The sequence below is a fragment of the Pseudopodoces humilis genome, chromosome 8 (genome assembly GCF_049639895.1).
Source record: "Pseudopodoces humilis isolate 2021_Gansu_Grassland_sample_001 chromosome 8, ASM4963989v1, whole genome shotgun sequence".
NCBI classification, from domain to species: Eukaryota; Metazoa; Chordata; class Aves; order Passeriformes; family Paridae; genus Pseudopodoces; species Pseudopodoces humilis.
The window spans coordinates 665986-690677 of NC_142207.1; the positions used below are offsets into that span (position 1 = coordinate 665986).

Genomic DNA, 24692 nt, shown 5'->3' on the forward strand with positions numbered 1-24692 from the left:
AGGTGTGTGATCAATGGTGAGGGAACCCTGAGCTTCCAGGGGAGCCCTGGCTGACCCACCACAGCCACAAAGCCAAACAAGAACAGTGATCCCCCCTTGCCACCACAGGTAACCCCTCTGTGATCTTTTGGGGTTTTCCAAACACTTCATTCAAAAAGTTATTTTCTAACAGCAGAGTGGCTAAGCCAAATTAATCTGGCATGCTTCTCCACAGGTGAGTATGCTCCTGAAGATCCCCTGAATCTCCTAAGTGTAGGCAGCACAGTGAAATGCTAGCTGTGACATTCCCCAAGAACAGATGTTCACCAGTGCCCTGCCTGATGCCAGTTGTCACCTGCTGCATGCTGGCAGAATCAGTCACAGCTCAGCACCTTGGGAGAAGCCTCTCTGAGCCAACTGATGGTTATTTGTTGTTTTCATCTGCTGTAATACGGTGACAATGAAGAGATACTTCCATTTTCACGAAGGGCAGTTAACCCAGCTTTTCCCAAAACACTGGCCTAAGTGCTTTCACCAAGTTATCACTGAATCCTCTAAAACCCCTCAATCTTAGCAGCCACACTGCTGAGGACATTTAGTGTGCAAAGACCGTTTGAGTAAGTCTATCCCACACCACGTTAAGCCCAACACTGATGCCATTTGGTTTATCATTTTTTCTTTTTGTGTAATTTGGGAAAATTCTATTTTCACTCCTTAGTAGCAAATGCTGTATTTCTTCACATCGGAACAGACAATGTTTCCGTTGGCACTCACAGGATCCTCCCCCAGAGTGCACACAGGGTACATTCAATTTTATTTTTGTCAGAGCTGAGCCCCAGCCAGCAGGGAGTGGTAACAAAGCCCACGGAGCGGGGAGATTTGTTTGGGACCCATTCAGGAGCGTTGTGTGAAAACCAGAGCGTTAATGAGGCAGTCTGGCAGTTCTGGCATGTTCTGTCCTGTGTCACTCTGACAACAGCCCCACCACACCAATTCACAGAATCACAGAGCCCCAGAAAGGCTTGGGATGACAGGGACCTTAAAGCCCACCTACCTACAGGTGTATTCCTTACTGTAGCCCTGTAACTGCAGGCAGTAAAGCAATGCAGGAAACCAAATCCTTCCATGTTCAAAGTTTTCTCATTGTGTACATACAAACCTTACCCAAAGCTCACCACACGTAAGGCTGCTGAGTTATACACAGTTATACACGTGCATTAGATATACACAACTACACTAAGTCACCAAGACTGTCCCTCTCCTATAATTTTAAGGAAGTGCTTAATTGCAGGAGCAGTTTCATTACAGGCAGTAAGCCAGAGCCCAGGAGCTGCTGTGCATATGGAAAGGGTTAGATCCCAGTCAGGCACGATGAATCAGCTGGAGTGACTCAAAATCATTCCAGACTTCTCTGAGGGAGAGCTCAGCAAGTTCTCCTCCCCAAACACAAGGAGAGTAAGTTCAGGGGGAATGTCCCTTTTGGCTCGTGAGTCACAAGTCAGTACAATGCCCTCAGACCTGAACTCTCCAGCTCTCTGAATCCCATGAAACTCAAGTGGAATTTGCTGCAAACTCCCAGACTTTCTAGGATATGCAGCACTCATGTCCTGGCTCCTGTCCTGCTCCAGGGGGATGAGTTATGACTCTCTCCATGTTCCCAGCACTCCTGGCTGTCCCTGCAGTGCACAGACAGCCCCAGCTCTGCTGTGCCCTGGGCCACCTGTGCTGCTGAAGGAAGGCCCAAGCAGGTGGGAAGGAGGAGGGACAACTAAATATGCACTGGAAATAACCAGAGCCCACATTTTAGCTCTTTAACATCCACCCTAAGGACAGCCTTGAGCCTTCTCACAGCTAAATTGATTCCAACAGCTTCAAACTCAGATTTGACACGTTCAGTTTAAATAATGCAGTAGTAGCCACCTTAATTTCTGACCTCCTCCATTTAGCAGCAGCTCAGATCACAAGAACTAAACCTCCCTATTCTTGGAATCACAGAATGGCTTGGGTTGGAAGGGAGCTTAAAGCTCATCCCATTCCACCCCCCTGTCAGGGGCCATTTCCACTATTCCATCCAGCCTGGCCTTGGGCACTGTCAGGGATCCAGGGGCAGCCACAGCTCTTCTGGGCACCTGGGCCAGGGCCTGCCCACCCTCACAGGGATGGATTTCTCCCTGATCTCCCACCTACCCCTGCCCTCTGTCCATTTCAAGCCAATGCCTCTGTTCTACCATGATTTGGTCCAAATTCTGTAGTTATAATCAAAGCAATATCACAAGCAAGAGGCAGAAAACCCTTGAAATATTTTTACAGAAGAAATCCCAATATCCTTCAAATGTCTGTCTGATTGAGACTGCTGCCAAGTTACAGCACAGGAGCTAAAACTCCTACTGAAACTAAGATCCCAGAAAGCAAAAATAAGCCACAATATCCACCACATCCAGTGACAGACAAAATTTGGAATTCTGACTCTGTGTGACTGCTTTATAATTACGTTGTTTCCCACTTCTTTTGTATCAGCCTTCAACTTGTCACTACATTGCGACGGCCGTGTCAGTGGCAGGAAAAGCACCGTGTTAAAATGAAACTAAACATTGTCACTGTCAGTTTATGGAAACGGCGCTAAAATGTCACCGTGAGCAGCCGTCACCGCGCCAGGCAGGGACGTGGTGATGTCACCGCAGCTCACTGTGTCCCCACTGCCACCAACGGCTCCCAGGGGGAACAATCCCATGGAAGCTGTTCCTTAACTCCCAGCAAAGCAGCGATGGGTGTAGCAGCTCACGTGCTGAGCCCGGCCAGCTGCTGCATCCAGGAGAAACCCACCCGGGAAGCACAGCTGGCCAGAGGGATGGAGTGCCTGGAGGGACTCCAGGTGCCAGAGGGGAGCGAGCAGCTCTGCTCCCACAGGTCACACAACACACAGCAGCGAGGCTGGAAGGGCCCTGACACATCACCCAGCCCAGCTGCCAAGCCATAATCTCCCCATAACCCTGTCCCAAGCGCCACCTTGAACGCTGCCAGGGATGGTGACCCCACCACCTCCACACACAATGCCTGACCACTCTTTCAGCGGGAAGTTGTTTCTGACATCTGTTCTGGGCTCCCTGCACAGCTTGAGGCCGTTTCCTCTGCCCCTGTCCCTTGTTCCCTGGGGGCAGTGATTTGTGCAGGGGTCCCAACATCCACTTCCCAATGCCACATCCCAACGGGACCATGCACCTGTGACCCCTGGGTGAGCTGCTGCAGCTCCCACAAAACACAGCCGTGGCTCAGAGCAGAGCTCCCTCCCTTCCCCTGAACGCCACGACGCTCCGGGGACCACTCAGATGTTTGTGCCACAATGAACAAGTAACGGCGTTTTGTTCAGGAACGATCTTAAATCTTTTTGGTAACACGATCTGAAGAGTTATTCCCCGTTCACTTCTTAAGGGACACAAACCCCATCCTTTGCTTATACAAGCATTAAAAAAAGAAAAGAGAGAGGCCCCGAATTCACTGGAATATTCATCATTTCCAACCTTAAACCCAGAGCGTACAAACAGACGAATCCAGCAAGTCAGAAAGCAAAGCCAATTTAATCTGTGGCTCCCCTGAGGTAAATGTAGTTCACAGTCCTGCCCCCACCCCAACCTCAGCCATAATCCCTGCTTCCTGGAGGTAAGAAAGCACTGGAGTGAGGAAAATTCTGCAGCAGGATATAATGATCCGAAATGACAGGGACAATAATGACAATGAATTTCATGTCTCCCAGTCATGAGCTGGGGATGCTTGACTGGGCTGACTCACACGATTAAATTGTTACAGGTACGGCGGGGATGCAGTTATCATCCGCTGCTTTTGGGAAGGCGCCCGGGGCAGCGAGCAGCAGCGCCGACGCACGGCCCTTCTGCGGGGAGCAAATCCTCATCCTGCAGCGACACGCCTGCACCTCTGACAGAGGCGAAACTGGGTTAAACATGCAGCTGGTGCAGGCCATTGATGTTATCCCTTCTGAAAATGCTAAAGCGCCCTGACGGCCGGAGCGGCGTCGGCAGCGAGCGCAGAGCCACGCGGTGTGTCCTGGCTGTGCTGCACCGGGCTGTCTGTGCCAGCACCAGCACAGAGAGTGCTGCACTGCTCCTGCAGCACAGCCAGTGCTGCACTGCTCCTGCAGCACAGCCAGTGCTGCACTGCTCCTGCAGCACAGCCAGTGATCCAGTGCTGCACTGCATCCTACAGCACAGCCAGTGCTGCACTGCTCCTGCAGCACAGCCAGTGCTGCACTGCTCCTGCAGCACAGCCAGTGCTGCACTGCATCCTACAGCACAGCCAGTGCTGCACTGCATCCTGTGCTCACTGCAGCTGCCCTGGGCAGCACTGTCCCTCCTGCCCCACCTCCTGCAGGATTCCGTGTGCAGCTGTGTGATCCAGAACACAACAATGCACTGGTGAACAGCGGGGCGTGCAGTGCACATGCAGTATTTCCCAGCTACACCCACGGTTAGGGTGCCTGCAAGGCCGCTCTCACCCAGCCAGCCTCAGGCTGGAAACAGAAGAAATATGAGTAGCTGTGTATTTAAATTCACCTATGGAAAGTCTGTTCAGTGACAAACTGTCAGAGTTTTTATATCCAGGGAAGGGAAAACAGCCACAGAGTTGTCTGTAATACCCCTATTACAGCTCAACATCTCCAAATATCCATTTGTCAAACATGAATTATAAAGCTATAACATTTCATAATTCAGGACACACTCAAATCCTAGGAAAAATAGCTACAAGAACCCAAATAAAAAAAAGCATTTGTTCCATTTTTGACAGCTTAATGAATGCTCTACTCTTTTGCATTGATTTTTGTGTGTGTGTCTGTGTGTGCCTGTGTGTCTGGGAAGGATTTCTCAGGGGGTTTGCTGTAAACAGGGAAAGCAAAACCCTCTGCCAAGGCTTTTTCTACTTTTAAATAACTTCCATATTAAAATATTTCAGCAGAGAACGTATGCAAAACTACTAAGAAGGCAAAAAGCAAAAAACCAACTACTTGCATCCCAGTAAACATACTGGAGATTTGTAGAACAAATCATTAAACAAGCCAATATCTTGATGTGGCAAGAGAGTCCCAGACACAGCTTATGTTAATTTCTTCTTTCAGGAAATAACAGCAAATTCAGAAAGCATGGTCAGCAGAGCCCTAGAATCTTAAATTCAGGATTGATTCCAGGACAGGAATTTTCCCATTACACCTAAGGGCTCATCTTGCAAGGCAAAATATGTTAAAAAAGCCTGCAAGCACCTAGAGACAGAAAAATAATGTATCATAAAGAGATCCGTGCCACTTGGAATTGCTGAACACTTTACATTGACGCACTCTGGCCAGCTGGATCCCTGCTTTAATGGTTTTCCCAGTTCTTATCATAATGAACTCCATATAATTTAAATGGAGATTAATTCTTCCATTTAAAGTGCTTTAGAACAATCCTGCCTGAGATCCTGAGCTCAGCCCAGCCTCTCCCTGTGCCTCCTCTCCAGTTCTCCTGCAGCCCCTAAGTGGATCTGACAGATCCCTGCTCAGATAGCAGCCGCTTTCTCCCCCCAAAATGTTGCCTTTTTGCTATTCAGGAGTATCCTAATATCAACAAATGCTAAATGCAGTCTGACATGTCCCCCTAAGAAACAAACTTGTAAGTTGTGGCTTCAAAGCAAACCTTGAATAAATAGGACACGTTGTGTACACCCCGGCTAACATCCAGCATATGCTTTGGCTTCCCGATGCTCAGGCAGAGCAAGAATAGCCTCTGGACAAGGCTGTGATTTGCTCTTGCTGGTACTTCCAACATTTCTAATGTACCATTTTTTTGTGCCTGTATAAACAATTTAAAGGATGTAATGAAGACGACCCCGGCGCGGCTGGGAACACGACGTCCCCATGAATTATGGATGGCTGGAGGTGCCACCGCGCTCACCCAGAGCAGCCCCCAGCTGCCCCTGCCCAGGGACAGAGCCTCTGCCAGGGCACCCCAGCAGGGCCTTTAGCACACAAAAAATTAACTGAGACACGGAATCTCTCTGCCTCTTCCCTTTGGTGGTGGGGATCGACAGCTGCGATCGTTAACAGCTCTCTTTCCAACAATTACAGGGACAAGCAATAAAGGAAAGTGAGGAAACAGGAAAAAACTGCATTTGACTGCACTTACAGTTAAGACACTCCATCCTTAAAAGGCCAATTTATTGATTCATCCTTTAGGGGAGAGAAGGGATGGACAGAGAAGAGAAAGCTTTCACCTACTTTAAGACTTGTATTTTGCTTTGCCATTGTTTAATACTCTATTTTATGACTATTCCTCCTGAAAGGACTAAAATAAGTTAAATTTCATCACCCTCTCCTCTACTTCCAGATCCATTCCCTTTCCCTTTGTGCTCCATCCCTCTGGATTTAGGGTGTGACAGTACATCATTAAAATTCAAGTACAATAATTTCCAAGACCTAAAGGGAGCTTGCTGAAATGTTATGACTGGAAGCCCATTTTCTGTGGCCAGAACACAGGTTAACTGACCAGGACAAAACAGTTCCTGTGCTCCAGCCCCAGGGGAACCCTCCTGCACCCCACAGCAGAGGCAGCACAGACAGCAGTGAGCTGGAACGTGGCCTGCTCACAGCTGGATTAACACTCGAGCTGGACAGTCCTTCATTCTGCATTAGCTGCAGCCCCCAAACACTCAGGTGTGTATCATCAACTCACAGATTTCATCCTTGAGTCCCTCACACACATTTTATTCTTCAGGGAAACTGAGGTTTGGTGGAGCTTGGAGAGCTCTTTAAATTTTAATTCAAAACAGTATTTCTTTACATTCTGCCTGAAACTGAGGATAACTAAGCTGTATCTTATAAAGAAAGCAAAATAAAGCAAGACAGATTTTTTTTCCCCTATTCTTCTATTTTACTCTTCATTTCCAATATTAAGTTTGGGTTTGCTTCCCTCTGTTGGGATGGCACCAAAACTCCAGAGATATCTCTCAGTCACTCAGAGCCCTGCCCTGCCTGTGTTTGCCATCAAAGCCCACGTGGCATCTTGATGCTGAATCTTTTAGATTTACAGCACTGTTTAAAATAATTATTCATATAAGAAGCATGCAGACCAATTTTAAGGCTATCCTGAAAGGTGTATCTTTGGAATGCTGGAGTAGTAAATAGCCACGATACAGCCAAATTATTTATTTAATCAGAAAAAACTTCACTAGATTATAAATAGATTTCAAGCTATAGTGCTCTTATGAGAAGTGTAATTACAGTTAAGAGAACCACTTCGTTTTTCTGGCAGGCTCCTGGGATCCCTTAAAACAAGCTAAGGAATAGCTCAAGATACAGAAAAAATAAATCTGAATTCCTTCTCTGTGTGCTGTCAATGGCAGGTCCTGGTACTGGGTACAAAAACACCACATAATCCCACAAGTTTTGCTAAATTTGCAAATTTTGCTCTTATTTCCTCCAGACCTTAAAAATAAGATAAAAGGCACCTTACATGTGTAGTAAAATCAAGTAAACATCGAGTCCATCCTTTAAATCCAACTCTCCTGCCAAACACGAATCTGCACATACATATTCCCACACATATAGGAATTTTTAATTGTTTTTCCACCCTGCTGGGCTCTGGTCTGAGATACCTGTAATTAACAACACAAGCTTTAGCCAGAAGCCTCATAAACCCCGTCGGAATCCAGCGTGTTTCCAGAGTCCTTCCCACTCCAGAACCCCTTTGATGAGCTGATGAATTGTTCTAAATGCAGAATTCCCTTAATAATCCACCTTTGTGTAAAGCCAAAAGGTCAGAAACCACATCTCCCCCAGAACACTTTCACACCGTTCTACACCCATAGAAAAACCACTGTATCTCCTCCTACATCCATTAGGCTGCTGCTGTGAAAACATGGCTTATCTCCCAAATTAGGAGGCAAGTTGAATCCTTCAAGCTGTAGAGACCCAGGGTACAATCCCCAAGCTGACAGTTGTGTTTTAACCCCCAAAGCAGACCCCACGAGCACACAAGAGGCAGAGAGGCCACGCACCATCGTAGTAGACAATGGCTCCGACCAGCTTGTCCCTGCGCAGCATGGGGAACAGCTCCAGGGCGCGGGACTTGGTGAGGACATAGCTGCTCTTCAGGCACTGGCTGCCTGCCACCAGGTCATACAGCTTTATCCCAACCCAGTAGTACGGCAACTGCCACCACCTGAGGGCAAAAAAACACCATGAAGTGAAAGAAACCCACAAATGAAGCGTTTAGGAGGGTGTGCACACGCTGTTATTGCAAAAGGAACACGGTGAGCAACACAGAATGTCCTTACAGCAGTTCTACCTTGTACAGCATTACAAACTCATGGTAACGAGACAATGTAAATACTCCAGACTTAGATGTTGTTTGCCACTGTTTTCAACTGAGCTACTCCCTGCAGCGACTCAAGCACATTCAAGGGTTTATTTGCTCTAAAACCAGGGTGTAAATGGGGGTGTTGTGCCTCTGTGTGAGATATTGGAGCTGTGTGTGCAAGCTGAGAGGATTCCCCCAAGGCAGGGGCTAAGGTCTCCTGCACCAACAGGACCACAATAAATGCAGGCAGCCACCCACCTACACAAGCTCCAGCACTTACAAGCCCCTCACACTAAGAAAGGAATAATAAAAAGAGGAATGGTCTTAATAAAATTAAGTTCCTTCAGCAAAACCTCCCTGCTCTAAGTAGCCTGTTCCAGTGAGTAATTTCTCTTACAGACTGAAAACCAAAGCACTGAGTGTCTTCCTCAGAGGAAGAGGAACCTGTTCTGTCCATACCCAACTGCCCTGTGCTCACATGGGCTGAAGAGCACCTTGCTGGGAACCCTGGCATGTGTTGAGGACAAGGGTGCACTGAAAGAATAGCAAATACATCCTGGGAATGACAGCTCTTTCCAGCTGTCCCTGTTGGGGTGCTGCAAGGGTACTGAAGAGCTGCACCCCAGGATGTGCCCCCAAAGCAGCAATTGCTGGATGGGGCACAAGAGAATTTCCCCTGGGACAGCTTTAAGAAACCTCTCCCAGGCCAGGGTTTGCTTGTGAGAAGCCAAGGTAAAGGAGAGAAGGCACAGCAAAGCTTACTTGTAGATGGGGAGCATGATGGGCAGCGGGGCCGAGAGGTGGGGTGCGCTCTGCAGCAGGTGTGCACGCTCCTCCAGTGCCTCCTTCACCATCCTGTACTGCAAAACACCAGCCAAGGTCAGTGCCACAGCAGCACCCTCCTCCAGAGCCTTCCCCACCCTCCTGGACTGCCAAACACCAGCCAAGGTCAGTGCCACAGCAGCACCCTCCTCCAGAGCCTTCCCCACCCTCCTGGACTGCCAAACACCAGCCAAGGTCAGTGCCACAGCAGAACCCTTGGCACCAGGGCAAACACTCAATCACAGACTTTATCCAGGTCTCAACATCTCACACCATTGTCACTGGACACTCAAAACCACGCTGCAATCTGCTGAGAAACCCAAAGGTTAAGGAAAAGGATCCCAAATAAAATTAAGTTTCAGTAGTTTCATCTCGGTGTCTTGGCAGCACAACTGAGTAATTTTTCATTTGAACATTAAGCTCAAGAAGCCACGTTGCCCAAAGGAGGGGCAGGAGGCACGTCAGGAGGGCTAGGACTCATCCCACAGCACAGCCCCATGCCAATTCCCACAGCTCAATCCTGCCCAAACTCCAAGCTGCAAATGCAGAGGGGTTCTTCTCCAAAGCAATCACTGTGCATCAATGTGAAGCTGTTCTTTGGCAGGAAAGGTAGGTTTCTATAGGTGAAGAACTGCAGGGTTTGGATATTTCCCCCTGAAAAAACACCATTCCTGCAGCAGCATTACAACCACTAAAACATACTTTGAGGGGTTCCAATGGGAAGACAATGTGATTCCTCAAAACAGGAACATCAGGCTTCCACCCACAGAAGAATGCATAAAAGCATTTATACACTATCACTCATTTACCATATTTTCTTTCCCCATGCCAAAATAAATCACTCATTTACCATCTTTTCTCCCTTATTCCAAAATAAGTCGCTCATTTACAATATTTTTCCCCCATTCCAGACACAATCATTCATTTACCATCTTGTCTCTCTCCATTCCAGAACAAGACAGTCCCCCCAGCTCATGACATTACCTGTCTCTTTTTATTTTAATTTTATTTTAAGCTCTTTTTATTCTGAGATCAGGCCTGTCTCTGCCTGCCTTCCCAAGCCCCACAGCCTGCAAGGCATGGCAGCGACACTGCAAAGCTCCCCCACAGAAGACACTTCCCATGCACAGGGGCTGTGGAACACAACACTGGAATCCAGCGTTGGAAAGCTCAAAAGGAGACTCAGCTCTAACTGGGACAGTGACGTGTCTACCAGCAATTCTTGCTGAACAGCCAGCACAAAAAATTACCTGCTCGAAATCCAAGTTCATGATGGCCTTCTGGAGATACCTCACTCCACCATGGATCAATTTAGTGCTCCTGCTGCTGGTCCCTGATGAGAAATCATCTCTTTCTAGAAGGGCTGTTTTTAGTCCTGTGTTACCAGAAAACCAAATTAACTTCTTAAATTACACAATTTGTATGTAATTCATTAAAGACACTTCTCTAGGGTAGAGACAATCACAAGAAAAATTACTCTGTACATGGATAAATTTGTATTCAAAGTGTAGTGCACTGTCTATATTGTAATGAAAAATTTTAGCCTTCTTCCTGAGGGAAAAGTCAAAGCAGAACTTCAACAGCAGCACATTAAAAGCTGGATATTTCACAGTGGAAAGGCATTACAGCACATTACGGGGGCCACGCTCCTGGAGGAAACGAGAGCTTGGATGCATGGCAGGAACAGAGGGGTTCCATGGACACTTTTAACCCTTTGCAGCAGAGAGCTCTAAACCTCTTCACCAACAATTTAAGTGACATTCCAGAGAGGGAGACAACTGGCAGCTCTGCTTACTTACAGTTTGCTTCAGAGGTGCCCAAAACTGGAGGAGAGAGCCAGAGAGCGTGGGGCACACTTGGAATTCTGACATGCACAGAGGGGCACACTTGGAATTCTGAGATGCACAGAAAATAGTCTGATCAGCCTTAATCACTGAATCTCTTGGGCTGGAAAAGACCTCCAGGATCACTGAGTCCAGCCATGCTCCAGCCCCTCAATGTCCTTTTGTCATGAGGGACCCAGAACTGGACACAGCACTCGAGGGGCCTCAGCAGTGTCAACACAGAGATTTTAACATCTACTGGTCTCCCAAAACTTTTATGTCCTTAAAAAAATCTAATTATTACTGGTAACTTAGAAAGATCAGAGCAATTCATTTTTGTCGAATGTGACTGAAGATTAATGGACACAATCAGAAATAATTTGGTGAAGATTTATCAAACACACGAGAAGCAAAATTTGTTGTTAAGCGAAGCAAACAGGATAAAAGAGCAAGTTCCATGAATGAACAGCAACGAGACACAACTCATTAACCGAATGCCTGTGAATATTTCACACCTCAGAAACCTACTGATATAACCAGTACATCCAAGAAAAGGATAAACAGAGATTAACTGTAATGATTCCTGTCTATTACACAACTGTATTTTCTGCCAAAGCACAGCAGAGGCAGAAGTGACAAGATCTTTGTCCCGTGTTATTAAATAAAACAACCAGGCTGGAGCTTGGACTCACCTCCCTATGGTCAGACCCTACTGCTTTATCCATTTCTTATTACCACACCAAACTGAAAGGCACTCCTGGGGTCAGGTTTTGCCTCTGTTTCTGAGGTGCTTGTCCAGGTTAAAAGCCTGAGAACTTCGGGGCTCTCTGCTCTGGCAATTCCCTGAAGCTGGGGTGACGGGAGCACGGATCTGTTGTGTGACCTTCCTCAGGATCCTTCTGCCTTCTGAGAACAGAGGCTTCCCAACCAGGATAATCAGTCCTCTGCCTCTGAGTACTTTAGAAAAGCCAATCTGAGAAGTTTGTTCTAAGCCAGCCAGCCCAAGAAGGAGCCTGCAGCTGGACCTCCAGGCCTTTACCTCTGGTGGCTGCATCCAGGGCACAGCCACAGCCCGTGGCTCCCCCACCGATGACGAGGACATCGAATTCCCCGCTGGTCTGCAGGGCCAGAATCTGCTGCTCTCTCGTGGGGAGATGGTCCTTCCTTACTGGAGCACCTTCTGCAGCTTGAACCTGCACCAAGGCACCCTGCAAAGATGGAACACAGCCCATGAGGCCCCAGCTTTGTTTTGTAAACACCCATGGGGGACAGACACCCCCCAAAACACAGCCTTTTCTAGAACCAGAAAAATAAATTCACTTATTCCCAGCCACCTCCCCTATATTTAACAGTAATATTGTATTAAATTATTAAACAGTAATATTGTTTGCATTGAGGAGCAAACAGCACTAAAACCATGAAGTGCTACCACACCTTTATTTCAGCTTGCCCACCTCAATGTAGCATTGTACTCAAGTGTTACTACCTGTATTGATTACTTCTAGGAACACTCAAATGTGACAGGATGCTGTTATTATCCTAATAAACATTACAAAGGAAGCATTTTAATAAACAGACTCTCAACCAAGAAATTGACCACAGCAAAGGACAAAGAGCTGAGTGTACATTTCACATCTCATACAGTGGCATTAATCCCAGCTCAAGTTTGATGAGGTTCAGGAGAGATGTGATTGTCAAATGTAGTGCCCTGAAACACCAGAGAAACTCTAATTTCACCCCTTCTTGAGAAACGTCTCAGCAATGCAGTTTATGTCCTATAGCATGTTAAAATACAACTCTGAAGTGACAAAGCTGAACGATGTGGCAGTTTCCAGACAAGTTCACATTTTCCTGGAATGGCCCTGGGAATCTCTTTGGGCTGATGTTCCTGGAGCCAATGCTGCTGTTTGTGCAGTGACTGTGGAGAGAAGGGCTGATGCTCAGTCACCTACCAGGGACCATGGCTTAAGCGTGAAGGGTTTGAGCAGTCTCTGAAGGCTCTCTGCTGGTAACATCAACTTAAGCTGAATTCTAAACATTTCCAGACTTTCTGGAAAATTATAAACACTTTGAACACCAGAAAAACCTGTTTAACCCTAATTTAAGACCTAATTTAGGCCCAGTCTCCAGGCCAAATGGCAAACTTAACTATGCAGAATAGCTTCTGTCCAGATCTCCCAGACAGGAAAGAGCAGACTAATAAAAATTCAAGTGACAAACCACAGAAACTCCTTTCCAGCCAAGCACAAAAAGCCTCAGTTCAGATTATATGGTGCATGCAGCCTAAATATTTTTGTTCAGAATTATTTGCTCATTCCTCAGCAGTATCATGATTTAAATGCATTAGTTCTGCGTCCCTCTTTCTACTATAGAGCTGAAAATAAAATCTAGTAACTATAGCCATGACTCAAGGAAGTGCATATTCCAAAGATAATTAATGGCCAGGTTCATCCTGCAATCAGGGAGGATACTGACTATAATGCCAGCAGCTCATGAAAATCACTTAGGACAGCAGCAACCACTGTCACTGCACGTGTGGTATGATTCAATCCATGGGGAAAGTCAGGCTGGAGACAGAGGCCTTCACTTCTTATTGAGGATCTAATGAGGTCCTGGAGCTGCTCCAGGGCTGGAGCTGGGCTGGGAATGTTCCCCTGGAGAAGGGAAGGATCCAGGGAGAGCTGGGAATGTTCCCCTGGAGAAGGGAAGGATCCAGGGAGAGCTGGGAATGTTCCCCTGGAGAAGGGAAGGATCCAGGGAGAGCTGGGAATGTTCCCCTGGAGAAGGGAAGGATCCAGGGAGAGCTGGGAATGTTCCCCTGGAGAAGGGAAGGATCCAGGGAGAGCTCAGAGCCCCTTGCAGGGCCTGAAGGGGCTCCAGGAGAGCTGGAGAGGGACTGGGGACAAGAAAGAAAGTTTAAGATTTTGAACAAATCCTAGCATTCCCACTGGCTTTCCCGAGCATGGCAATCCCTGTGGGATCAGCTCAGTCCCCCCAGGCCACGGGGGAGCTGCACTGAGAGCTCACCCAGCTGAGCCCTGGCTGCCAACGCTGCAGCAAAGCTCTGCTCATTACCAGGTGTGTGCAGGCACAGCAGCCCTCAAATACAACCCTAAAACAACCCCCAAACAAACACAGCCCCCAGACACAGCCCTCAGACACAGCCCCAGCTCCCCAGGCACTCCGGAGAGGGGAGGCACACGGGTGAATCCTGATGAGCCTCGGTGTTGACACATTAATGTGTGCCTGCTGGAAAAGATCACCGGAGGAGAGACAAAGTTTGGGCACTTCAGAGAAATTCAGCTTCCACATTATCCCTCTGGCTGTGGAATTGTGTCCATTCCCACGTCCTCCTGCCTCTTGCCGTGCTCTCTTACTGGCCCTCTCGGCTCTAGCACTGCTATAAAACTATAACACTGCTATAAAACCCAAAGCAAAATAAATACATATAAGAGAATCCCAGAGTGATTTGGGTTGGAAGGGACCTTAAAGGCCACCCTGCCACTCCCAGACAGCAGTGACAAGCAGGAAACTGGGAACACTAAACACCCTCTCTTGCACGTGTTTTGGCTGATCAAACTCAGCGACACGTGCTCAACTTCCACGAGCTCCAGAGAAGGAAAATCCCCACCTCCAAATTTACTCTGCACTACATTTCCAGGGAAATTTCCAAGCGTATGACTGAACTTCAGGAAAATAACAGAACACCAGAAAAGACAGATTTGGAGTTCAAGAAATACTGGCATCAGTTGGGTTTGACTCCTTGTTTTGGTGTGTTTTTAAACCCATTATTTACAACAAATAGCAGAGCCCAGAGCAGAGTCCCCAGCATCCAGCCCCTGGTATAGCCAGAGTGTGGAGATTAGCCCTGGAATATAAGCAGGGTGATTAGTACCAGGAATTGATATAGATATGATGCATCTTGCTGTCAATTAAATGGGGGAGTGAAGAAAAGCTGCACACAGGGATTCCATCTGCAGTAACGTGATTAGTTTGGCAGTGAACAAGTGTGTTTACTGAAATAAGCAATTGCTGTTTATATCTACAATTTCTCAGGCAAGAGTTCCCTGAATGGTTTTGATTACGCTTTTAGTGAGAGGAATTTAGTTTGGCAGTTTGAATTTAATCATCAAGTTATAAAGTGATCTAGTAATCCATAAGCCAGTGCTCTCGTTAATTTGCTACTGTAAATCTCCAGGTAGGTTTGCAGAGTCAAATTCATCATCCTTATTCATTTAAACAAAAAAATACAGTAATTAAAACTCCCCAGAGCAGACCCTGATGCATTATCATATTATCACACTATTGGATTCACCTTGCTGAGCACTTTCTACTGACCAACAATACACTCATACACCAGGAAGAGCAGGACTGGGAAAGGAAAAGCCACCAGTGGTGTCCAGTTCAACCTGGCATATCCAAGAACACCCCACCTCACACCTGGCACCATCCTGCTTAGGCTGATGCATTAAATAAAGGCCCAGAAAACCAGAGTGCAGCAATTCAGTCAGGAAGCAGAGGATGTGGTACTTCCAGTTCTGTGTCTCCACCAGTGCTGGAAGTGCTGGTGAAACAGCCAGCAAAGGCTCACTGTGCCACCTGGGCCGTGCAGGTGTCCGAGTGTTTGAGGCCAAACCACAGAATTCCAGATTGGTTTGGGCTGGAAGGACCTTAAAGCTCATCCCCATGGGCAGGGACACCTTCCACTGTCCCAGGCTGCTCCAAGCCTTGTCCAACCTGGCCTTGGACACTTCCAGAGATGGGCAGGGGTGAAATGATACAAACTTTAAGGTTCCTTCCAATCCGCACTGTTCTGGGATTCAACGATTCCATGTCAGTCACATAAATGTGACCCAACATGTCAGCAGATGTGTGTGTACAGAAAAATCAGTTGGGATAAAAGCACAAGTGGTTCAGTCATTCTGACACCATGATCACGCTGTGTAAAACCCTGGGGTTTAATTTGTGTCTGGAAGTTCATAGTGACCACCCATCCCCAGAACAACGGGAATTCCCTGAATTCTGGAATACTGCAGACAATACAACAAGTGAGCTCTCCAGGTGATTTTTCCCTTCCAACTCCTCTAACTTAACAGTCCTAAAAGCTGCAGCTGCCATTTTTGACAGTAATGAAAAGTCAGGCTGTAAAATCCTGGGATAAAGACTCTGGAGAGAGCATTACCAGCTTGGAGCAAGGCAGGCAGCCCGATGGGGAGCTCACTTGAAATGCTGGGTTTTATTTTCTGCAACAGTATCTGAAGCCATAAGAATCCTGCCTTATCCACTTCCCAGCTTGGCTCCCCAGAAATGACTCATCTCATTCCCAGCTGCTCCTCCTCCTCCCCACAGAAACGGCCAGAAAAGGGATTTAAAGACCGTTGTGGATGTGGCACTTGGGGACGTGGGTCATGGTAGCCTTGGCAGTGTTGGGAGAATGGTTGAACTTGGAGTCTTGGAGGAATTTCCCAATCCAAACAAGTCCATGGTGCAATGATGAAGAAGGGCTCTCAAGAGCACAGCCACTCCAACCCTGCTGGCAGGAGCAGATACCCCAAGGAAATCTGTTTTCTCCAGCAGCAAGATCCAACACACAGACTGACGTGGGGATGTGCTACACCTCTTTCTGGGCTGCTGCTTTCCTGTGGCAGATCTCCAACACCACCCTTCCCTGCTGGGGTGATGACTCTGTCTGTGCCACCCTCACCTGCAGCACAGCCCTGCAGGAACCTCGGCTCACCGGGGCTGGGCTGTGCTCACCAGTGGCAACGGGAGCCTGTCCTACACCTGCCCTGGCACAGACCCTGTCCCCAGCCCTAGGAACCCAGCAGGAGCTGGCACCAGCGCTGTGTTCAAGCTGGGATGTTCAGAGATAGTGCTGGTGGTTTCATTTCCAGCTTCTAAGCTTGAAAACACTGTCCACACAGTGCTTTTACTTCAATCTGGGCTTTCCACTCCTCCTGCAACTAAACAAAGCCCAAAGGTCATTTTTTAAACTATTTGTACAAGCCTGACATATGCTCTGACAGATTTTAAGTTTCCTATTTTATCAAAAAATCATAATTAATACTTACGTGTTTGTTTCTATACTGAGAAAATTGAGAGAGGCCAAAAACTGTTGCTATGGCACCTCCTCCAATGAGAGCAGTTCCTTTCACTGCCTTCTGAAATGCCATTTTTTACTGGAAGAAAAGAAGATAAAAATTAATTGGCAGTTTTACCACGTCAGGATCTGGTACACACAGAATAGACCATCTGAAGAAACTAACGACAATGTTATGACAAGTTGAAATTTAGGGTAGCAATGTCTTAATTAGAGATTTTCACTGCAATATTAATAACTTCTAAACAAAGTCTAGACAGAGGCAAGCCAGAGCGCTCTGGTGTTTGCTGAGAAAGCTGAAGGACGAAAGAGTATTTAGATCAGAGAAAATACACACACCCCACAGTGACCCTGAGTATGTGACAGGTACTGCCAATCCCACGGCAAAGGCAGACCAGGAGCAGCCTGTCCCCAGGGCCACCAAACCCTTATCCCAGCACCACAGCACGCTCCACAACACCTCCTTCGGCTCCCTGCCCGTCCCATCCAACTCCTGCTACAATCCCAGTAGGCTAGCAGCAGTTTTCGCGGCAGGACGTGCCCAGCAGCCCAGCCTGTCCTACCCCGGGCGGTGAGGAGCGATGGGGCGCAGCAGGAGCAGGGCCCTCCGCGAGAAGCAGCAGCACCGACAGGGACAGGACGGAGCGACTCGAAAGCAGGGTGGCACTTCACCACCCAGCTCCAGAGGGTTTGAAACCAGCCCTATGTGGGTCAGGCAAATTCTTAATAGACCCAGTGTTCAGATCCTGAATGACAAATTTGCACGGGACTGAGCTGAATCTTAAGCAGGCCCAGCCCGCTCTGTCCTCCCCGGCCCGCGGGGCTGGAGCGGCGTCAGCGACAGCATCGCTCCCCTCTGGGGATCCCGTCAGCATCCTGTGCACGGGGACAGCCCTGGCCAGGCCATTCCCCAGCAGGGCCCCGACAGCTCATTTAGCACCAGCAAAGCTTAAAGCAAAGGCAGACAATGTGTACAGCCCTGTGCTGCACTTAGCAGGCCCGGGGAGCAGCCCTGGGCCAGGAGCAGGGAGCCGGCTCCCCGTGGCAGGAACGGCCCTGGCAGCCTCCCCTGGCCTTTGTCAGGACACAAACACACAGCCAGGGCACTTCACTGAACTGCTCCTGCACATGCACATGCTGAACACAAACGTGTTCCCAGGCTGGGACGCCTCAAAGGAAGGAATTCCTGGCTGGCAGGGTGGGCAGGCCCTGGCACAGGGTGCCCAGAGCAGCTGTGGCTGTCCCTGGATCCCTGGCAGTGCCCAAGGCCAGGCTGGACATTGGGGCTGGAGACACCTGGGACAGTGGAAAGTGTCCCTGCCCATGGAACGAGATGAGTTTTGAAGTCCCTCCCAATCCAAACCTTGATGTCCTTCCCTGAGCACTGTGCCTTGCAGCACCCTCAGCGTGGGGGAGATCCCTCACACAATTTCTGGTGCAGGCATTCGATGCAGAGCTGCATGTGTACAAACTGTGTAAAGGAATCGTGTACAGGAGGCCAAGACTTGCAGCTTCCCACAAGTTTTTCCAAAGAGGGGCATTTATGCTCTTGGAGACTCCCACTACAACTGCCTTTCTTCTATCACATTTTCCATTTACTTCTTACTATGGGCACAAAAAAAGATCAGCTTCATCTTTCCTTGGTGCCGTGACAGGGAGGAGTGAAAGGGAAAGGTGACACAAAAACCCCAGCCAAGGAAGCTCCTGGGAGGGAAGTTACTGTGGAGGTCTGGCCTCAAACGCTACAGCACCTCCACGAAAACAGAGAGGAAGACTATGGATAGTCACAAAGTCGTATCACAAGGTAGAATCCAGGAGAGTGCAGGAACTGAAAGAGCAGCTGGCACATTCCCATGGCCATGCCCACACGGAAGGAGCTCAGACAACCGGCATCGCTCCCGTGCCGTGTGGTGACAGGAGTGCTGCACACACCAGCCGGCACTGCGGGACACACACCTCTCCCCAAGGCCTCCAGGAGGCAGGAATGACAGCTCAGCTCTCCAAGCAAGGCTGGTGGCAGTACCAGAGGAGTTTCACACCCCTCATGCAGCAGCAAAGGAGTGGCTCCGAGAGCCTGAAACCCTCCAAGCGCCTGTGCTGGAACACAACAATCCATAAAGCTGAAAAGGAACAAATTAGCATCTTCCAAGGAGCTGTCTCACACGTCTGCAGAGATGCTGGCTTGCAGGAAAACAAAGGGAAGCGTGCCCTTTCCATGCTGTACGAGCTCAGGAGGGAGATGGCTGAATCACAATCCCTGTTCAGAACCAGGGTTCCTGCAAGCACAGACAACACTCACCCCTGCTTCTTGTCCCCTGGCTTGGACCTCTCCTGGGACTTCATTTTGGACACCAGGGACACACCTGCCAGAGTTACACCGTTCCTATCGATGGAATTTGAGCACAAGGTACACAAACCACTGACTAAGAGGCTCAAAGACTGTCACCTACAGCAGCTTGTCACCTGACGCCAGTCTCACTGCGCATGCAGCCGCTCCAGCCACGCTGAAGTGACATTAGGTGTGCCACAGGGCACGGCTGTCCCACTTTCATCACGGAGGTAGCATCTCTAACAGCCAGGAGAGGACTCGGTGCCCCTGCACAGGAGGATTTCTGGCCTCAGGGCTCCCCACTCCTTGCCTGGCCCCGGGGCGTGTTGCATTAGCTGTCCTCAGAGCTGAGAGCCGATTACAGGCAATCCTCCCGAGAAAGGAACTCTCCCAGGAGACCGGCTGCTCAAATTGCCACATCAATCTTGCTCACCATCCCTAAGAGAAGCTTATTCAGGAGAGAAAGGAAAATAGGGCTTAGCATAAGCTACTCTAGCACACAGCCAGCCAGGCATTCTGACCAGACTGGTGCTTTTACACCTGGAACAGCTCGACTGCATCCCGGGAACGGCGAGCCCGCGTTTGAGGTGGGAGCAGATGTGTTTGGATGAGGCTGGGTGAGCTCACTGCAGGTGGGCAGAGCCCGGGTACCACCGCGCCAGGCTGCCCAGGGCTCTGCAGGAGGAAATGGCACACGAGGTGTCCTCTGCAAAGGAGGAAAACCTGAACACTGCCTCGGCAGCCACAAAGCCACAGAGGAACGAGAGGCTCTGGACAGACACTCGTGGGTTTCTGGCCCAGCTCTGCCCCGTTGGGCTGTGGAAGGCTGCTGCTATCCTGTATCCAGCTCTGAGCAGCATACACCCCAGAGCAGCTGAAAGGGGAAGGAATGCAGTCCGTGTGGTTCCCACAAGGCTGCACCAGGGAAGAGCCCACGCTTACAAACCCCTCCTCTTCTCTGAGCAGGTACTGAAACCTGCCTCTCTTCCATCCTGAGATCAATTCTTGTGGAAGAAACGGGATTTAATTTTAATGAAAATTATAATAGCAACCAGCATGAGAAGCACTACAGTCAGACATATGTCATCTTTCCATCACACAAATATTCTGAATCACCTGTAAAAGCGGTTCAGAGTGTTTTAGCGCTGTCAGTGCCATCTGACACAGTAAATCTGCATGTTAAACCCTACCCTTGATTTCAATAGGAGCCATAAATGGCACCTTTGGACCCATAGCCTCACCTGGAGAGTGGGCTGAGGTCCCTGACAGACTCTAGAACAAGCTGTGGCAGGAGCAGGAGCCCTTGAGTGGTGTCAGAAGAGCCAGGAGCACGTCACGAGGAGTAGCTACTGCATAGAGTGATCTGTCCAAGGAGTTCAATAACCCCAGGGAACAGTTCCCAGGAACAGCTGAGCACTGGTAAAGATTCAGAGGGACATTAGCTCAAACTGCTATTAAAGGATTCATGGTAAGAAGAAATAGCATTTAAACTTGAAAGGACACAAAGGGGTGGGGAGAGCAGTCTACACAAAATGGAAACTACACAGAAGATTTATCAGCACAAGTTCCTGCTTTCGGTTTCCAAAAGTTAATACAAACCCTAGTCACAGTAAAACTCGGCACAGTCCTTAACCAGCAGCTCAGTCACACTCACTTGCCCTACAGTGATGTGCAGCAATTACTTCCAGAGGAGTGTCCCACTCCAGACCCCTGCCTCAGTGAGGTCCCCAGGTGACCCTCTCCAGGTGACCCTCCCCAGGCTGGCACAGCTCCTGGCAGTAACTTGCCTTCCTTACTTCCCGTAATGCCCAGCCCAGCCAGCTGCCCGACTGTTGTCTGGGTGTTCTTGGGAGCTGTGAAACCCACTCCCACCGGGGCAGCAGGTGGCTGAAAGGGAAGCACCACATGTGCCTTTCCCTACTCAGGTACTTCCTAATTACAAAGATATGGGGCTAGATCTGAACAGCCCACTGCCAAAGCTGGGGGCAAGAACGACAGGAATGAAGGAAGGGCAATGGTGGGGAGCTCAGCCCCAGAGCAGTGAATTAGAGAGCGAAGCAGGACGAGTGTTCCAGCAGAAGAGCAGGGACAGATGGATCCAGGCTGCAGAGCTGCCATCAGACACGGCTCTGAGCCGCAGAAATTGGGAGGAGAAACCCAATCTGTTAAGTCGTACAGCCGTGTGCCTTACGAGGCCATTACCATGGAATCCGGGTGCTTCGCATTCCATTGCAAACGAACACATCTAATAAAGTGAGTCACTCAATGCAAGCCTTAAAAATAGAAAACTTATAATCATCTCCACTACAGTTTGCATAACTTGCCGTTGGCGCAGGAGCATTGTCTGACTTCTTCCTTCCCAAAGCTCCTGAGGTAAGTTTGGGATGATGAGAGGTGCGGACTGATGTCCCTCCGGGCTGAGCTGAGAGTCCTGCACTGCTCCTGCCTCTCCAAAGAGCTGCAGCCCTGCCCTCAGCTCGCTCTAAGCCAGCTCCCATCCCTCTCGCAGGACTATGAGGAAGGTGGCCACGGTGACAGCAGCAAGGCCCCGGTTAAATTCTGGCTGGGGGTACTTTCAGCCTTTAAAGCTGTACTGGTCTGTTACCGGCAGTTTCAGGGTGTGTCAATGCAGGAAGTGGCAAACTAACAAGAAAAAGGGGATGTAACCAGAAAATAGCCCAATTAGCAGCCTCTTAACCGGGTCATCTAGCAAGATGTCTCTGGTGTGCCTTCGAGAGCGTTAATGTTATACAGAACAACTGAAACAGCTGGAAAGGAACTGATTAAAGCTTAAACCAACCCAAGCTGGAGATGCTTTCCCTGCAAGGCAGATTTCTGGTGAGGAACTACACCCCAAGGAAGGGTTCCAGAGGGTCCTAACACGTCTGACACAGCAGGGACACATCCACCCTCCGGAGCCTCTCCTGGAGCCTCCCATGCTCACTCTGCGTTCTCAAACACAGGTTAGGGCACTGCAATTAAAGTCATTTCCCAAGACCACCTCTCCAAGCAAGCCCAGCAACATGACCTGTGATATCCAGACATCTCACAGGGTCACCCCACAGATGTGGAACCAAGCCCAGCAACATGACCTGTGATATCCAGACATCTCACAGGGTCACCCCACAGATGTGGAACCAAGCCCAGGAACATGACCTGTGATATCCAGACATCTCACAGGGTCACCCCACAGATGTGGAACCAAGCCCAGCAACATGACCTGTGATATCCAGACATCTCACAGGGTCACCCCACAGATGTGGAACATCCTGCACACAGAATTTAAACGCCCAGTCCCCCCAGGCCACCCTGTGCTGGTAGGTGGAAACCAAGCAGCACTTTACCATATGGGAAAGTCCTTCCCACGCTCCAGTACCGGCAACCAGCTCGGCTCTCATGCCCAAAAGTGGTTGTAGCACTTGTCAGGCACAAAAATAAAGGAGAAACAAAGCAGAAAATAGGTATCCTATCCTCATTCCTCCTCTTGGTCCTACTGCTTCCAACTACTTAATCTGCCTTCTGTACTCAGACACCAAGATATTCCCACCCTGCTTTAGATGACAGAACAACTGCTGTAAACTCTGTCCCACAAGGAACAAACTTTTCTGGCTCCTGACTGTCTGCATTTTAGCCTAACCACTTCTCTTCCTTCTGCTGTTACCCTCCCACTTTATCTCTATAAATGATGAGGGGAAAAGTCTGATGTGTAAATCCCACTTGGAATTCCAATAGCAATAGTCTTGCCAGAGACAGTAGCAAGTTTCTGGGAGTGAGGCAACACTGCAGACAGGGATGGCTGTAATCCCAAGAACTGTATCTAAGGTCTAACAGGAATACAAAGAAACACCAATGTCAATAGGCATTTTGAGCTTTCCTGGCATACAGATATCACAATATACTTATCAAGTTCTAGGTGAAAGTATTTCAATTCCCTCCTGTCCTAGGAGTGGGAAGCCTGGTCTCCAGCCTGATCACTGACTAATGTGTGCAGGATGATTTCCATACGTTTGTGTTCTTGTGACAATGTTGTTTTAACTTAAACTTTTCAAATAGTCACTCTTGCTTTCACTGTTGGTGGGGGTTAATATCAGCCATCAACCACACACACAATACAATGACTACAAGCCAATTACTGTCACTAGCAAGAAATGCTCTTGTCAGATACAGTTAATTTATAGCTGTTTTCCTTTTTTTTTTTTCATATTCTTCATTCCCCTCATTTTTAATGCAGATATTTGAATAGACAGTCTGCCAGTTCAGCTTGATCCCAATGCTGGCACTTTATCTATGCTTTTCCTTCCACTCCCTAGCCAAAGACTCAAGGAGCAGGGATTAGAAAACAAGGTGTTTTGCTTTTTACAAGATTGGACATATACCTGCACACAAAACAGGAACCTGCTCAAAACAAAAGCTACAAATTAGGTGAATACTTAGGTGTGGCAAGGAAGTAGCCTAGTTTTATATCCTGGGATACAGACTGAGACCTGATAGCACACGCAAATCTAATCCTGGAGGAGGGGCCTGTGTTCAGAATCACTCTGAAATCAGAACTGAATCTTCGTTTGAGAAGCTTTACAAAACAAATGCAAACAACCCAGTCCAAGACTTTGGACTCCATCCACAGGATCTGGTTGTGATTCGGGGTGAGTTCACCTAGAAACCCCTGGAGACAGAGCTACACGCTGGCTCGGGAACCTGGCTCAGAGAGAGCCATTTAGGGATATGGAATGTTTCCAAAATCAATACTGTGATGTTGTAGAAGAGATCTGATTACAAACTGCCTGTTCCTTACGTAATGAAAGCTGTTTCCTAAAGTGAAGCTTTTTGGAAGAAATAGGCTGCATGTACATTACCAAGAGCTACTTAGTGGAGCCCTAGAGCCCAACAGCTGCTGCTGCAAACAGCTCTGTAGTCTCTGTGCTCTGCAGTGTTTAGCCCAAATGGCACCAATATGAGCCACAAACACCCATGGAGCAGTGGAAGTGCAGGAATCCTTCCTTCTTTCCTTCCTTCCTTAAAGGCTGATCTTCCATTTCTGTCCCATTGGCTTCAGCTTCCTTTTTATTTCACAGAATGCCCAGGTTGGGGGAGGTTGGGAAAGCCCTCCCAGCCCATGGAATCCAAGCTCTGCCCGATCCCACCGTGTCCCCAGCCAGAGCCCTGAGTGCCACCCCCTGGAATTCCCTGGACACCTCCAGGGATGGGCACTGCAAACCTCCCTGGGCACTTCCAAGGCCTGAGCGCCCTTTCCATGGGGAAATTCCTGCTGCTGTCCCCCCTGAGGCCATTCCCTCTCCTCC

At 48.6% G+C, this 24692-nt stretch overlaps 1 protein-coding gene across 2 annotated transcripts in view; it reads right to left on the bottom strand.

Annotated features, from left to right (window-relative positions):
* Positions 1-24692, bottom strand: part of GPD2 (glycerol-3-phosphate dehydrogenase 2) — a 45874-nt gene that overhangs the window by 18628 nt on the left and 2554 nt on the right. Inside the window, exons 1-6 of one of the 2 annotated variants that reach the window (XM_088058866.1) lie at positions 17627-17730; positions 17035-17142; positions 12003-12171; positions 10391-10515; positions 9081-9178; positions 8017-8180 (exon numbers count right to left, since the gene is read on the bottom strand). In XM_088058866.1, the coding sequence (XP_087914992.1) occupies positions 8017-8180; positions 9081-9178; positions 10391-10515; positions 12003-12171; positions 17035-17136 (658 nt within the window). In that variant the 5' untranslated portion in view covers positions 17137-17142; positions 17627-17730. Of the gene's footprint in view, positions 1-8016; positions 8181-9080; positions 9179-10390; positions 10516-12002; positions 12172-17034; positions 17143-17626; positions 17731-24692 lie in introns of those variants that run through there. The other variant, XM_005519572.3, reaches the window with a different exon arrangement.